This window comes from Sitophilus oryzae, unplaced genomic scaffold (assembly GCF_002938485.1).
Source record: "Sitophilus oryzae breed Bouriz unplaced genomic scaffold, Soryzae_2.0 scaffold_465_pilon_pilon, whole genome shotgun sequence".
Classification (NCBI taxonomy): Eukaryota; Metazoa; Arthropoda; class Insecta; order Coleoptera; family Curculionidae; genus Sitophilus; species Sitophilus oryzae.
In genome coordinates, this window is record NW_022147046.1 from 2,673,342 (window position 1) to 2,691,266 (window position 17,925).

General features: G+C 36.0%; 1 protein-coding gene across 4 annotated transcripts in view; it reads right to left on the reverse strand.

Annotated features, from left to right (window-relative positions):
* Nucleotides 1–1,595: 1,595 nt before the first annotated feature.
* The window catches only part of LOC115885864 (methyltransferase-like protein 22), a 118,965-nt gene continuing 102,635 nt past the window's right edge, over nucleotides 1,596–17,925 (reverse strand). The window contains exons 1-7 of one of the 4 annotated variants that reach the window (XM_030904890.1): nucleotides 16,599–16,708; nucleotides 15,541–15,587; nucleotides 13,813–13,897; nucleotides 13,641–13,760; nucleotides 6,583–6,768; nucleotides 6,348–6,515; nucleotides 1,597–1,915 (exon numbers count right to left, since the gene is read on the reverse strand). In XM_030904890.1, the coding sequence (XP_030760750.1) occupies nucleotides 1,638–1,915; nucleotides 6,348–6,515; nucleotides 6,583–6,768; nucleotides 13,641–13,760; nucleotides 13,813–13,894 (834 nt within the window). In that variant the 5' untranslated portion in view covers nucleotides 13,895–13,897; nucleotides 15,541–15,587; nucleotides 16,599–16,708 and the 3' untranslated portion in view covers nucleotides 1,597–1,637. Of the gene's footprint in view, nucleotides 1,916–6,347; nucleotides 6,516–6,582; nucleotides 6,769–13,640; nucleotides 13,761–13,812; nucleotides 13,898–14,753; nucleotides 14,883–15,540; nucleotides 15,588–16,598; nucleotides 16,751–17,925 lie in introns of those variants that run through there. The other 3 variants (XM_030904887.1, XM_030904889.1, XM_030904888.1) reach the window with 3 other exon arrangements.

Genomic DNA, 17,925 nt, shown 5'->3' on the forward strand with positions numbered 1-17,925 from the left:
TACCCTATAAAACGTTCATTAACTGTTTAACAATTATTAAAAAAAATCTTAGTTGATAAACTCTGTTCCTTTCCTAATCTAATATTTCGTGGATTTTGTATCAGTTTGCCCCATCTCGCAAAATTAATATTCAGTTCCAGTTGCCGTCTAAAATGAAATTTAAACACAATAACGCTCATCAAAACATATCTGTTGCTCGGGCTAAAGATAACTCGATATTATAGCTTCGTTTTGTCATACACAAAACGAGCAAGACGAGCCTTTTGTGACGATTTCACGGCTCGTTACGTATCTACAAGGCCTTTGATATGCTTTTGTCACGCTTCCCTAATTATTGATTACATAATTTATGCCCCTTCAGTGCATTACTTCGGATTTATTATTTTAAATAATTTGGTAGCAAAAACAAGTTAGATATACTACGTAATTTTATATTTAGTTAAAATTTAATTTTAATACAATTTTTTGAAAGAGTTTAATATATCAATCATAGGCAACCAGTTATACATACTGTAGTTCCATAAAGTTTAATGATTTCTCGTTATGTGGCGCTGTAAACTAAAAATAGTTGAAGGGTAACTCTCAAGATGGCAATTACTTCGCGCAAAAATGAAATTACTTAAATCATTTTTAGTTATAAAAATCTGTATAGAAATTTAATTTAAGAGCATTGCTTAAAACAGCTGAGTTAAGCCGATTTTGTAAATACAGTCCCATAAAAAACATAGAATGTAAAAAATGTAAAGTCTGGCAATACAATTCTTCCTCTTAGTTTCTCTTTAAGCACCTATTCAACAATTTTGTTACAAATTGTTAGTATCAATATTAGACATCTTTATTTCTGAAATAATTATATTGACTTGGCAAATGCACGATATGATATTCTCTGCCATTTAAAAAACTTTATTCTTAAGGGCACTGTTTATATTTACTTAGTAATAGAGATGGTAGATTATTTTTTTAATTAGCGTGTACCCGCAATTTCGTTCGCGTCGAATTAATCATTTGTAATGGTGATGATAAAGCAGAGCAAGAATTTCCATTAACATACAAACTGGATAAAATTTTCTCACATTTATGTCAGCATGAGAAAAAAACAACATGGCGATATTATTATATAACTTGGTAATATTTGAGGAGTAGTTTCATCTCGTTGGAATATGACTTTCGAAAAATTCGTTTTCCAAAAATAAGCTTTTTACGTCAAGCAGTTTAAGCAGAATCGCGGTTAATCAATTACCCAACTTTTTTGGAACACTCTGTATGATTTTTTAAAAAAATTCAAAATATGTAAAAAAACAAAATAAATTATGCGTATCCAAGCGTTTTCCCGAAAGATTAACCGTTTTTTAAATAACAAATATTGTAATATTTGAGGGGCGTTTTCACCCCCTTGGAGTTTGAGATTTGAGAAACCTCTCCTTATCGAACCTCTACACCCCACAGTCAATCCGTTTGCCAAAAATCAGCTTTAAACGTCAAGCAGTTTAAGTAGAATCGTGATTACTCAATGGTCATGTTTCATGAAATACCTTTACAACTTCAGATTAAAAAATAAAAATATTATCTTATTACATAAATTTATTAACTTATTATATTTATAATTTAATAATATCACACAATATGACAGAATAATATTAAAAATTCGATGTTATTTTCCACAACACTAATTCTTTAACTTTATCATAAACAAAATACTGTGGAAAATCTGTAGTCTGTTCTTCTATCGTCAAGTTTTTTAAAGTACTTAGTTTTTCAACAAAGTAGTCATAACAGGGGGCACTTGTATCACAATCTCTTATAGTAAATACGTAGCGTTTTTCTAGTGCGACGTACAATGCTCTTTTGGGTGGAATGTCTAGAAGTTTTTGTACAGTTTTGATGAAAGCGTCTGTAAGGTGATCGTCGTATACAACTAAAAGAAAATAATTCTCTATATACATATACTCCCTTAATAAACTAACTATAATACAAAAAATGTCCATACCTATGTGGCGGATTCATCTCTCCAAAAAATGCGATATGTGTATAGTTAAAATATATGTGAATGCGATAAATTTTACATTGGTGAAACATCTAGACCCTTAAATGTTCGAATTAAAGAACATAAAGATTATTTAAGAGAGGGAGATTTTCAGAAATCTAATGGAGCGTTTACACTTGAGCACGCACGAGCTGAGCGTACGCGCACGGCATTCGTTCGCGCTCTCGGCTCCATTCAAATTAAAAACTTATTTTTCAACGAATCAAGTGATCCACTTGTGCGTGCACAGTACAGTTGTGTTGGCGAAAATAATGGACGACCAAGAAATAGTCGGGGCTGCAGTCATTGTTATGCACAGCTTAATTATTAAAAAGGAGAAAAATCGAAAATATCGTCGCTGGTGGTAAACCCAAATTTTTAGAAATCGATATAATTTACTACAACAACTTAGTGTCTGAGGAGGGCTATGATCAGTTCAAAAACTTACCAAGAATAACCAGGCCCGACTTTGAATACACAAAACTTACGAACAAAAGATACAAATTCTAGAATAGCAATTTAATTAATATTGACATATTCAATATTAATTTTATTTACAAGATCTTACCATGCGTTATTTTTTTTTTTTGGTTTTTTAATATATACGAAGAAAGTTTAACATCCCATAATATAGGCAACTTTTCATATTCTTCAATTAATAATAACGAAAATTCATTGATCCACTGCATAATTTTAATAAAGAAATCGAAGAAAAATCACACACGCACGCACGAACGCAGACAAAACAAATTGCCGGTGCAAGTTGAGCGTTCGCGCACACATAAAATCCCTTTGAGCAGGACCAAAAACCGATACCAGACGGCTCACGTTCGCGGCTGCTCGCGCACAGGTAGATTCAGAGTGAGCGTGAGATCGAAGGATCAGTGTGTGCGTACTCAAGTCTAAACGCACCATTAGGTTTACAGATATACAAATTTGCCTACCGAACAAAAAATGCTTAACGTTTCGGAAAATTTATCCGTCGTCGGAAGCAAAAAAATACAAAGAATAAAGAAAAAAACTATTTAAATTCAACTATTCGAGAACACTTTAGTTTTTTAAAACAGATAGGTACGTCTACAAAAACCGTTGACGTTCTGTTAAAATGACATTATATCAAGTTAAACTTCAAAATTAACAATTACTACAATTACTTAATAAGGTAAAACCCAAAAGCCCCAAATTTTCTGTATGATTATTTTTAATTTTTACGTATGTTATGTTTATTTACGTTATGTTCTTTTAAATCAAAGAAGCAATTGCCATACATTACTAACATCTACAGATGCATGAGCAATACATTTACTTTTATTAGATGGTATTAAAAAAGCCTCTTTTATTTTTCTTTTAGAGGCTATCGCTTCTTTCATTATAATTTTGGCGTTATTAAAATTTATTCTGTGCCCTGTGTCCCATGAATGCTGACAAATCTTATGGTGCGTTTAGACTTGAGCACGCACGCTCACTCTGAATCTGCCTGTGCGCGAGCAGCCGCGAACGTGAGCCGTCTGGTATCAGTTTTTGGTCCTGCTCAAAGGGATTTTATGTGTGCGCGAATGCTCGTGCAAGCTGAGCAATTTCGTTTTGTCTGCGTTCGTGCGTGCGTGTGTGATTTTTCTTCGATTTCTTTATTAAAATTATGCAGTGGATCAATGAATTTTCGTTATTATTAATTGAAGAATATGAAAAGTTGCCTATATTATGGGATGTTACACATTCTTCGTATTACTAAAAAACCAAAAAAAAATAACGCATGGTAAGATCTTTTAAATAAAATTAATATTGAATATGTCGATATTAATTAAATTGAGATTCTAAAAATTCTATCTTTTGTTCGTAAGTTTTGTGTATTCAAAGTCGGGCCAGGTTATTCTTGGTAAGTTTTTGAACTGATCATAGCCCTCCTCAGACACTAACGGCCGTATTCACAGTCAATCGCCAGCCTCCCGCTGGCGGAAGCTTTCCCGAAATTCTTCGTTATTATTTCAGAGTCGAGCGCTCTCCGAGTAAAGCTTGTCGCCCACTTGGCCGTCACGTCCCGTCCCGTTCCGGCCCGTCAAAATACGGATAGGATTAAAACCATGCAAATGAATAGACTACCGCACATTAGCCCGTCACGGCACGGAACGGCGAGTCCGTCGACGGAACAGATTCCAGCTCTCCGACTCTCCCCGTCAAACGACGGGACGGGCCGGTCAAGTGTACGCGGAGCCGGCCGGCCGGCGCTGGCCTGCATTAACTTGTGAAAGCCTGTCGATCGCATATATGTTTTGCAATTATTTTGGCAGTTGTTATTGTTAAGTCCGAGAAAGCAGTCCTAAGAAAAAAATTAGGGAAATTAAATCGTTAAATAAATGATGGGACTCTCCGCGTTCAGTCCGCTTTTGATTAATGGGGTGGACCCACATTTTTTCTTTATCTTCTATTTATTTTCTTCTTCTTCTGCCAAAAATGCGGCCGCTACAATAACTTCTTCATCAGAACTGCTGCTTTCACACATAGTGACTCTGTCACTGCTACATGTAAACTAAAACAAAAAGATCTTCGCAACATACGACCGCGACGTGACGGCTTGCCGGTTTCCTGCGGCAAAGTGGGCGACCAAGCTCTCCGTCGCCTGCAGGCGACGAGCAGCTACGGTCCGTGCTGTGCCGGACAAGTGGGCGACAAGCTTAACGCGTGCGCACATCCGTCATATAGAGTAACCGCTCTCTCGCCGGCGGGCGGTTGGATAAGCATTTTTTTCCCGTTTTATAGTCGATCTCCAGGCGAAGAACACTTGCGCAGTTTAAACCCCATCCGGTGATTTTCGGGCGGCGACTGGAGCATGTCCTTACCATTTCCGGGCGGTCCGCCAGTTTAGTCTGGTTTATTTCTCTAGTTGAAAGAAGCACCAAGCAAACTGAATTAATTATGGATATTTATAATATTGTGACGATTAACGAGAATGATGACATTCGTATTTTTGAGGCCATTATTCATTACATTTGAGCCATATGAATTCCGTCCGTCTATTTGACCATTTAAATGTTTTATCGTTTTGTTTTTGTTATGTTTATGATTTTTTATTTTTCCTATTGTTTTTACGTTTATTACATTAATTCTCTTTGTAATTTACACAAACTGGAAAAAATATACCAAATTCACCAAACATCAGTCATCTACACAAAACAAAAATAGGGCCAATTTAAAAATATAAATTACTTCTACTCTGGTCATATTTTCCCTTAAAATAATTTTAAAATCCTTAACACAGCACCAATAGGTTAAGGTTAAGGCACAGTTAAGGTCTATAAAAATTTATAAACGTAATAAAAACGAATCCATAAAACTTTCAAATAAAACCGAACAGACCTATGGAATTCCCCATTATGTAAATTATTAACTTAATATCTTTTTTATTATGACCCGAAAATATACCTAGCCAAAAAAATATGTATATAAAAAATTGTAAATCTTTTTACTATAAGTGAAGGATTACGAAGATATTATTCATTACTTTAAAACAAATTATAACAAAATAATGGACACATCAATAAAATATTTAAATTACCCCATATCAATAAAATATTTAAATTATTAATATTTAAATATTTAGAGAATGTTAAAGTTCGTATAACCGATTTTGTGTAGAAAAAGGAAGAAAATATGTTCCCTGTTGTTAAAACCCTCCACCCGAAGTGAAATTTTGTCGGCGACGCGCCGTCATTTTCGCCAGCCAGCGGTGCGCTGGCGGCCGACTATGAAAGAACTTTTTTTCTCTCCCGATATCGAAGCGCTCGCCGGAGAAATCTTCGGAGCGCTCGCCGGAGAATTCTTTTCGGCGGGCGGCTGGCGCTCGACTATGAATACGGCCGTAAGTTGTTGTAGTAAATTATATCGATTTCTAAAAATTTGGGTTTACCACCAGCGACAATGTTTTCGATTTTTCTTCTTTTTAATAATTAAGCTGTGCATAACAATGACTGCAGCCCCGACTATTTCTTGGTCGTCCATTATTTTCGCCAACACAACTGTACTGTGCGCGCACAAGTGGATCAGTTCATTCGTCGAAAAACAAGTTTTTAATTTGAACGGAGCCGAGAGCGCGAACGAATGCCGTGCGCGTACGCTCAGCTCGTGCGTGCTCAAGTCTAAACGCACCATAACTGCTGACAAGTAGTTTTCGTTTGGATTAACGCAGCAGTGTTTACAAAGAATAACTATTTTATTTTGTAGATTTTCTTGCATTGGCGAAATACCCATATAGAATTTTTTGGAGTAATACTATTTAGTTACTTAAAGTATTATACGGTACAGGTTAAATTTAAATTGAACAACATACCATCTGCTGCTATGATAATAGACACTTTCGGCAACAAACCAATAATCCTTTCTGATAAGTTATCAACCTTAAAATCTAGTTCCTCAATTTCCACAGGGTATTTCGTTATATGCCTGTTTCTAACGACGTTTGCTTTAATTATATCAAATATCTGACCTCTGTTAACATCTAGAACAATTAAAAAAATGATAGCGTATAAAACATCAATTCTATGCTATTAATTGTGTTTATTTACCTGTGCATATAACTGGACAAAACAGGGAGGCTATAACAGAAGTCAAACCGACTCCACTGCCTAATTCCAGAATATACTCGTCTTTAGAAATAGATTTTCCATTGTGAAGTAACCAGTCGGATAGTAGTAATGAACCTCTCCATATTTGGTGACCAACAAGATCCAAACTAGTGCTGCAGCTGTGTTCTTTAACAAAAATATATTAATAAAACCCGCTTTTAAATGTATCAAATTTAATTAATGTCATCGATCGTCATTTCCCAACCAACTGGACGCCGTTTTTTTCCGGAAACTATCGAAATATATTTACTCATATCTTAGGATTATGTAAAGTGATCTGAAAGGCAGCCAAAAGTGCAATAATATACAAGTCTATTTTTTTTTCTTTTTCTTAAACCTTTAGAATTATATCCATATATATTTTTGTTTTTCCTTTCTTGGGTATGAGGGTTTTTTTTAATTAATTGAAAATGGAAACTTTTTTTTTATTATGCGACGTTTCGCCTCATCATGGTGGGCTTTCTCAGGCACTTTATTCTTGAAGCCGCAGCCGCCTTGCTACCACCAGTCTATATAGAAGAATAACAGTAACATCTTTAATTAATAAAAAAAACCTCATACCCAAGAAAGGAAAAAAAATATATATATGGATATAATATACAAGGTGTTACATTTAAAAAATATACCGATCCACTCACAGTTTTTTGAGTCACCCTATAGAAGTTAAAATATATTCCTGAAATACATCCTAGTACATACTTAAACTTTTTTTTTGCTCGCTCTTAAATAAAATCAGGGGCGGCTCGTAGCACTGGAAGATGGTGAGGCACATTAGAAGAGAATTTTTATTAGTATGTATATGGGTGGCCATTAGTACGAGGAAGTTCTATATAAAAAAGTACATATCCTAAAAAAATATTTTCTTTAAAATTGCAATCGCATTACCATTTTTCTGTACAGAATTGGGTTCAGCATAAAATTCAGAACACATCACACTATTGATTTATTTGAAGCACTATATATGCGGGATTTCCATGATAATTCATATCTGAACAATTTCAGCTTTTAAAAAGTGGTAAAAACCTGGAGTGAATTTAACTTATTGATATATTATTGCTTAAGTACGTATAATATAGCGAGGTATGTAGGATAAAAGAAGAAATCGGAGAAAAATTCACATTCACAGGGATTTTTTTATGGCGCGGCCAACATTGCAATATTATAATGATATATCTCAGTTTTTTTTTAAATGCAATACACACTGTATATTATTTTTAGTATTTTAGATACCTACAGACTTAAAAAGCGCACATTTTTATATTTAAAATATTTCTAAATTTTTAGCAGTTGCGGAAATAGCCTTATGCAATATAATTCGCAGTATTATACCGTACTGTTACGTTTTTCGTCGGTTCCGTGTGGATAGAAAGTCACAATTTATTTAAACACTATTTATTTAACACTAATTAACAAAAACAATAACGATAAAAGACTTATAGAACTATTTACAAACGATTTATAACTAAGAATTTATTTTGAATTTTAGCGCGTCAACTGCACTGGTATATTTATAACTGCCCTCTCTAGGCCACTGCCGCCGGCTTTTATACCGACAGGTAAAAGAAATCTAGAATAGTCCAAAGATCGTTAGGCGCATAGAGAAGGTTTTCGAATGTTCTCGTATGTACGCGTCCATTCTAGTGGGTCTCGATTCTTCTCGAACGAATGAATCATTGCGGTGTCTATGCGATGTTAAGGTCATCCGAGGGCGGGCCATATTGTGAGGTTAGGTCGAGTCCACACCGGCTCGCAACACTGCCCCCTTCTTAGGCACATGCTCGTCCCGAGATGTATACGGTGAATGAAGGTATTTGCAAAGCTGGCCCCTGGTACATTGCGAAGTCTGGTAAAAATAGCAGTCTACAGTTTTCTCTCCCGATCTCAGCTTTGGGTTGTAGCAGCAAACGAGGATCTCGATTCCCGTAAATCTGAACAAGACTTCAATCATGTTCCGGATTGTACGCCAACTCAAACCATCTAGTCCACACGCCAGCTTCGGAATGGCTAATCGTGCAATGTTGTTGTTTAGCAGGGCTTCTCTCAGTTCAATCAGGGTCTTCCATAGATTGAGATAAGTCGGCTTACTCGGGGACCATTCCTTGGTAACTAGGTAGAAGATGTGCCTTGCTTGACCATGTGCATTGTCGGTTAGCCTCAAGACGCTTCCAACCTCTGGATCCTGTCGGCGTAGTTCTCCGACACGCCCAAACTTCTCATTGAACGTCGCAGCGATTCCTCTGGACATCCGCAAATCTCGAGCCACACAATGAGCGAGCGAATAATCAGGAGGCACGGAAAAGAGGTCTCGTTGATCTTCTTTGGTTACACCATAGCGAGCCTTCTCACTGCTGTTGTATCGGGCCATGAAATCGTCAAAGGACATCTCCGAATCAGGGGATCAAAGCTGCAGGTTCTCACGGTCCCAGCACGATCTTCTATTTCGCCTTGGTAGGGGCTCAAACGGTTGAAATGGACTACCCTCGGTTTTCCTTTTGGCAATTTTCTGATACGGTATACGACGTCATTAATCCTATCCATGACTTCGTATGGGCCTTCCCACGAGGATTGTAGCTTCGGTGTGGCTTTGGTGTGGCTGTTGTACAGCCACACCAAATTCCCTGGTTGGTATCCCCCATGCTCAGCTTGAATGTCGTAGTGCTCCTTCATCCGGTCACTAGCGCTTTGAATATTTAAGCGGACTCGCTGATGGATGTCGTCCATCCTTTGACGTAGTCTGTGGACATAATCTTCTCCAGCGACATCTTCTCCCGGTCGGCAACCAAACTTCAGATCACAAGGTAGACGCACTTCCCGTCCCATAACGATGCTGGCTGGAGTTTGCCCTGTGGATTCTTGGACGGATGAGCGGTAGGCCAACAGGAACAGGTGAAGGAATTTGTCCCAGTCTCTTTGATGGTCAGAGACTACTTTGGCCAAATAACGGTTGATGGTTCTGTTCATGCGTTCAACCATCCCATCGGATTGTGGATGTAGAGCCGTCGTCCTGGTCTTGCGGATGTTAAGGACTTCACAGACGCCTTGGAACAGATTGGACTCGAAGTTTCTTCCCTGATCTGAATGCAGCTCCATGGGAACACCAAACCTGCAGATCCATTCCTTAACAAGAGCATCAGCAATCGTGGACGCTTCTTGATTTGGCAACGCGTAGGCCTCGACCCATTTGCTGAAGTAATCCATTACTACCACAATGTATTTGTTGCCATCGTTCGTCTCCGGGAAAGGACCAGCCACGTCGATCGCTATTCGTTCGAAGGGACTACCAACATTGTACTGGCGCATAGGGGCTTTACCACGCTTTTGTGGCCCATTAATGGCTGCGCAAATGTCACATTTCTTACACCAGGCCCTCACATCTTCTTTCCACTTCACCCAGTAGAACCGTTCACGCAGCTTGCCAAGTGTCTTGGTAACACCAAGATGTCCACCGCTGGTTCCATTGTGAACTTCCGCCAAGACTTCCGGGACCCTCTTCTTTGGAATGACGATCTGCCTTCTCTCTTCTTGTCCCTCTGGTCTCACAATCACACGGCGAAGTAATCCGTTATCTATTACCAATGAATTCCACTGGACCAGTACGACTTCACGTTCGGCGAATATCTGCAAACTTCCTCCCACGTTGGTCTCTGGTCCGCGTTTTTCCAGTTAATCACCAAGCCCAACTCTGGATCACTGATTTGGTCATTTGCAAGATCTTCGGTTTGCCAACTATCACCAACCACAGTCGTCCTTAAGACTTTCACTTCTTTCTCTTCTTTGCAACGATTTCCCATCTGTCCGCAATTCCAACAGCGAATCGGTCCCCCCTTCTTACTCATATACTGATCCAGTACTTTCCGCACAATCCTTTCCACTTTGGAATCGTCGGAACTCTCCTCAACAGCCCGTACAAATCCTAGAGACCTAGAGCATTCTTTCGCGGCCTCAAATTCCAGGGCACGTGCTAGGGCATCTCCCAAATGCGTTGGATGAGCTAAAAGAAGTGTTTGCCTTGTCTCGTTGTCACATAAACCATCAATAAAAGCCTGTACTTTTAAGCGCTCCATAACATTTTCGGGCATAGCAGGGTACGCAAGGCGAACGAGGCGGGCTACGTCGGCTTCAAACTCCTGCAGAGACTCATTTGACTTTTGAATGCGATTTTTTAGCTGGGAATGATAGACATGTTCCAAATGAGCTTGGCCGTACCTCATTTCTAAATGTCGTACCAATTGCTGATAATCTCCCTGTTCCGATGGTGACAATGTCTGCAGGGTATCAGTCGCATCTCCTCGCAGTGCGACAGTCAAAGCGGTAGCCTTTTCAGCGATTGTCCATCCGTTCGCTCTCGCAGCGGCCTCAAACTGGCAAAAATAATTGGCCCAAGCGGTTTTTCCGTCAAACTGTGGAGGCTTAATAACTGACTTTGAGATATACTTATTTTCGACTAGTTTCGGTGCCTCCGATGTTTCTTGACATTTTGGTGAATTGGCCTTTTCTATTTCTTGTTTTAAAATTTCGATTTTTTTATTTACATCGTCCTCAATTTGTGTTATTTTGTCTTGTAGTTCTGTAGAATTATCTATAATCTTTTCTTCTAATTCCCTGGAAGATTCCTGGATTTCTGTTATCTTTTCTTCTAAATTAAGTATTTTATTATTAAAGCTGGCCTGTATATCTTTAGAATTTTCGATGATCTTATCTTCTAATGTATTGATTAAATCCTGGGAATTTTCCATAATTTTATCACTGATTTTCTCTTCTAAATTAACTTCCAAGTCAATTATTTTACTATTCAAATTGTTCAAGTTGTCGTCTAATTTTTGAGAATCTCTGTCATTTTATCATTCAAATTCTCTTCCAAGTTAATCATTTTACTATTCAAATTGTTCAAGTTGTCGTCTAATTTGTGTAGGCACGAGTCAAGGTCACCTTCCAACTCAAAGCAAAATGTGTCAGGATCCTCACCTTCCTCCACCAAAACGTCTCTCAGTCTAGCTTGCAAAATGCTTTTTCTTTCCATCTGTTTCGCACTCTCTCTCTTCCAATATGCATTTCAGTTCGGACACTTTCAAATCTTTCAACAATTTTTTTCAGAGCCATGGTCAGTCTTTTTTATTCTTCTAGTCTATCACACACGCACACTTGACACCAATTGTTACGTTTTTCGTCGGTTCCGTGTGGATAGAAAGTCACAATTTATTTAAACACTATTTATTTAACACTAATTTACAAAAACAATAACGATAAAAGACTTATAGAACTATTTACAAACGATTTATAACTAAGAATTTATTTTGAATTTTTGCGCGTCAACTGCACTGGTATATTTATAACTGCCCTCTCTAGGCCACTGCCGCCGGCTTTTATACCTACAGCAAAAGAAATCTAGAATAGTCCATAGATCGTTAGGCGCATAGAGAAGGTTTTCGAATGTTCTCGTATGTACGCGTCCATTCTAGTGGGTCTCGATTCTTCTCGAACGAATGAATCATTGCGGTGTCTATGCGATGTTAAGGTCATCCGAGGGCGGGCCATATTGTGAGGTTAGGTCGAGTCCACACCGGCTCGCAACAGTACGATCGAAAAAAAACGGCGTCCAGTTGGCTGGGAAATGACGATCGATGACATTTCCCATATAAATTTCCATATAAAATGACAGCGATCTTCATTTCATAGCCAACGCTGACGCCGTTTTTTCTCGATCATACGGTATCTATTACATAGGGCTATTGCAACAGTAAATTTTTATCAAAGCGACCTCAGGATATTTTCTCTTATATTTTACTCTGTATGGTAAAATTTTGTTTTTCTACCCATCCTATAAAAATAAAACAAAACGAAATCTGTAACAGGTCGCTTTACTTTTTGACTATACACAATTTATCTAGAAATGATTCGAAAAACTTTACCTGGGGAAGTCCTCTGATGATGCATGGTCCCTCTAAATCATCATATCAATCAACAATAGTCACTGCCCACTTTTTAGGTATTTACTTAATATGTACAATAATTAGTAAAAAGAGTAAAAACGTGCAATTCACATTAAAAAACGTAGATATTAATCAATTAGAGACAAAACAGTGTCATAACCGGCAGAATTAATTCAAACTCTGATTCAAACTAAGCCAAATTCCCAAATAATGCAATTCTGCATTTTCAGCCTGTCGCCTAAAATATCTCGGGCTGATCGGGAACTGATCTAGAAGTGATACATATTTTTAACGAACGGCTTTTAAGGTTCAAATTTACATTTGAGGCTCGCCTCAATACGGTCTTTTTACGCGCTACTACTCCATACATTTTATCTCTCTTCAACTAAAGGTTTTGCCTATGCTTTTTCTTTTCATTCTATAGAGGTAAGATTCCAGTGAACGCTGTCGCTCCGTCAGTGCGGTATACCACAATACGCTAGACAAGGAAAGCCGAGAGGCAAACCTCTGCACATATACTTCTTAAAGAACAAATGAGATGGATATACATCGTCGACTTTGTCGCATATAGAAAAGGAAGCGCGTTTAAAGGAATACCATCGACGTAATTTATTGTAGAATGACGGTTAAAAAATACAATTATTATTGATGCAAATAGGGAAAAAATATAAAATTGTGATTAAAGATGTATTGATTAATACGTGTAATTTTTCAAATGTATTGGTGAGGCACTGCCTCATCTGCCTCATAGGACAAGCCGCCCCTGAATAAAATTCCCTAGTTTTTTATTCTAGAAGCTACAGATGCCCGACGCGCCATTGCCGTACCCTATATTAGCAGGTCCTTTAGGAATATCCTGTATATTTGCTACAATATAATAATACTACTAAAACAAAAGTAGTAACAGTAGCTTTTTGAAGGAGAGATTTTTGAAGGTATGACATAATTATAAGTATGACTTATAATTATTTTCTGTAATATATTTTAGTTAAATTACTACGTTTTCCAAAAATCAAAATAACAATACAAAATATAATATCGTTTAGGTATTGAAATACCTGAACTCACCTATTTCAATTGATTCCTTTTCTGATTCGAGATCAGAATTTCTTCGGGGCACTATTAAATCTCCTTCTGAATCTTCTATGGAATATGTTGGTAATTTGAACGAAAATTTGCTAACTACATCTACAAAATATCTACTGATTAAAATGGAATAACTATTAAGACATAAACATACTTTTTGGATTTACTGAAGGCTTAGATCTTGATTTGTAATCATTCTCCTCATATAATTCTGATGATATTTCGAAATCTTCCATCTCCTGAAAAAGTATTACATATAAATAAAGGAAAACTTTACAAATTACATATTAAATAATAACAATTTTTATGCCCCAGTATAAGGTTTATTTACTATTAAATCTTCCAAAGTGATATAAACAAATAAAAGTATTTGGATATTCACAGATGTTATGATGTAATGAGTAATATTGTTTTATAATAACATCTTAAATAACAAAAGAATAAGTAAATTTAAATTAATATTTATTTAAATAACTATTATTTCTTATAATTTTTAAAATTTCGCCTTCGCCATTTCGTCAATAAAAATTTAATGGCAAAAATGCTTTTGCTCTACATTTTTGCGGTGACAATATTCGATAGATAATAAATAGATAGTCAGTAAATATGAAGTCAAAGAATTTACCTTTTTGTTATCTAAAGGAACTTAATAATTTTACAATAACTGCAACTCCACTTTTTCTTTTATCAACGGATATGTTTTTTATGCTTTTTGGTAAAGAGTTGTAACATTTTTTATTTGTGTAATAAAACTCAATACCGGCTTTCAAAATTTTCATTTCAAATTTTTTAAACCACATGATATATTATTTAGAAACAAGTGGAACTTTCCTTCCATTCTGAGAAGTTTTTATATTCAACAAAAAAAAACATTTCAAAATCAACTCATTGATTTATTGCTTACTAAATAACTAAGTAGAGTATTTTCCATAGTTTTTAAATTGTCAAAAATTAATGACTACTGATAAATGTCAAAAAATAACACACATCATATTAATTATTATAATGACACCCGTATATCATAATATATCGGTAAACATGAGTTATATTTTTAGATATGTACAAAATATATCCAGATTCCAAAAAATAAATTACCATCTGAAAATTTACTCCAGATGTTTTATTTGGTGAAAAGACGAAAATATCCATTGCGGAGCGACCAGTTCTTTAAATATTTTTTCAGCGCATTGCATTTTCTTCTATTACTTTTCTGGATTTTTTCCGCCATTACCGCCACTGTACAGGGTGTCCCACTAAGAATAGCTCTCGGCTGTATCTCGGAAAGTATTAGCCGTAGGGGCTGCGGAAAAAAATATTTATAACTAAAGAGGCTATGAGAAATTGCTGGAAATTATCTCCAAGTTTGTAGAATGACCGCTAGGGGGCGCAACTGCAACAAAAAATAAGAAAATGGAGTTTTTACACAATTTTGCCTAGATAAGGTGTACTATGAGTAATAGCTTCTTAATCTTCAGTAAATTTTGAATAATTTTTGTTAGAGCCATTTTCCCCTATCTACCAAAATAAAGTGGTGGGAGAAGGTTAGATCTGTTTTTATTTAAATATTAATAACTCTGGACTGGATGATCGGAATCCAACAAGCGAGGGCTCGTTTAAAAGAGCGTTTCTTACTCTATATTATACCATATAAAAAATAATAATAAGATTTTGCACGTAGACGCTAGGGGGCGTTGTCTTACAATTTAACAAACATTGCGCGTTTTTTCAAAAAAATTAAATGCTGTAGTATATGTAATTTTAGCTGATCGGAAAGAGTAGTAAAAGCTTAAAAAGTGAGCGAAAACCGCATCTTGATATCTTCTTTCAAACCGAAGATATTAGCAAAATTATAATAAATACCAAAAAATAATCCTTTAATTACCTAATTTTTAGAACACGGTATCAGTAGCCCTCTTGTTTAGGTCCATTCTAACAAAAAATAAGATAGAAACAGTTAGTTTATTTTAAAATCGACGAAATATCAGAATACTATAATACCAGAGGTATTAATATCTAATAATTAAGATATTAATAACAGTGGACAAGAAACGATGATTCAGTGAAGTCATGGTAGGCTTTGGAAAAAAGTTGCTTTTGACATAATAGTATAAATGTCAAATTGTTATTAGATCAACATTTTGATAGTCTTAGCAGCATTTCTATCTTTTGATTGCTTTTTCAAAATGCCAACAACTTCAACTACTTCAAATAATAAAAGCAATAAAAAACGCTGCTAAGGCTATCAAAATGTTTATAATTACACACACAAATATGCGCACATAGGGCACGCATAATTTTTTTTTAATTAAAAATTTCAAAAGCTGATATGTGTTATGTTATTCTTGTACAGAATGCGATTTTCTATATCAAATAAAGTAAAAAAATACCGAGAGTACGAGTTTAAATATCTTTGGAGGGTACCATTTAAAAATAAAATTTGTAGTCATTTCCGGTGAAACAAGAAGCGAAAGAAAATAATTGAATACGTCAATCAATTCAGATTTATGGCATATACTAAGATATCAAATCTCGATTTTTCTATCTGAAAAAATAAAGAAGTTATAGGGGTGAGCCACTTTTGAAAAACACCCGGTATAAATCGTATAAATATTACTGAATTTTGTTTATTAAAGAAAACATTATATTTAGTTTAAAATAAAACTAAGTGTAACAAAACGAGTACTGGTAAATAAAATTTGAATAAAAGTATAAAAACATCTTAAAAAATTACTTTTTGTTTTATTTTCTAAAATTTCAATTATTCGAAGAATATTTACGTATTATTTCATAAATACGTAAATATTCCCCTGGGATTATCACTACATTGCCAAAAAAACAAATCGTTAAAAATGTTATTTACAACAAAAACACGTAGTAAACATATGATATATTTAGACAATCCATATTATATTAAGCCAAGGAACCTTAATTACCACTGACCTTATTTTAATTTTGGTCCTGCGACCTTAGTTTTTGAACTTTCTTCAGAACCGGGCCCGGACGACTTCGACAGTCGCTGCTACGGCGCGGCGTTGCATAATTTAAGTTTTCGTTTTGACAGGGAGTAGTCCCCCTTGCACCTGCACCTGTTTGACGTATTAATTTTAATTGGCTACGATTCCGAACTATTTTCGTAACCCGTTGGCTCGTAACTTTTTATTGGCAGGTCGCCGTAATTCGGCGTCTTACCGGGGACGATTGAAAAGTACCTATTTATTATTAAGTGAGTTAATTAATATCAGAGATTAGTATAGAATGAGTGGGAGGAAGCAGCTCACAATAGAACGCAAAGGAGCAAAATTGGAAACTCAGTTAACAGCGACAACCAAAAAGTAAAGAAACAACAAAACAATGAGATTTTTGAATGTCCGGAGTGCGGTAGGCAGATAACATCACGTATCGGGCTTTTCAGTCACAGAAAATCTCATGAAAGAAAACGCCTTGTGTGACCATCTTCTGATGCGTGTCAAATACTCGCCAGCGAGTATTGGCAGTATGAGAAGTGTCAAGCCCTAGCAGTCAACTTTTAAGCTTGACCAATCAGGTTGGTTAGCGTGGTTATTGGAAGTGTGTTAATTCATTTGTGTTTGTCAAAAACTGTAACGTGATTGGTCGGGCTTAATAGTTGCCTGCTAGAGCTAGACACAAGTGGCAGTATGTAGTATATGTTGTAATATCAGAGATATAGAGGTCTGGAGAATGAGTTTCGACGAGTCCGCGTCTAAAAATTTTCTTTTGCAACGGTGGCCGCCATGTTCGCGGTCAGGTCTACAGGGGAAATCGATAAGTAGTTTATAGTAACAAAAGATAACTTCTACTTTGAGTCTAATTTCGCCTTTGGAATGCGATTTATTTTTATTTGTGTTTCTTGAACTTATACCGGGTGCGTCTCAAAAGTGGCTCACCCTTTCACTTAACTTTTTTATTTTTTCAGATAAAAAAACGAGATTTGGTATGTTAGTATATGACATAAATTAGGATTGATTAACGTATTCAATTGTTCTGGTCACTTCCTGTTTCACCGGAAATAACCACAACTTTTGATTTTTAAAGGGCACCCTCGATATTTTTTACTTTATGCGATAGAAAATGCCATTCTGAATAAAATGACATATCATATGTAAACTTTTGACATTCTCGCTTAATAAAAAATCGTAAAATTTAAAATTCAATCTAGAGTGCCATGGATATGGAAAAACACTAATTCTTAATCAAGGAGCCATGGAATACTAGATTTGATCGTCTGTTTTTAGTGTCTTGTCCTGGC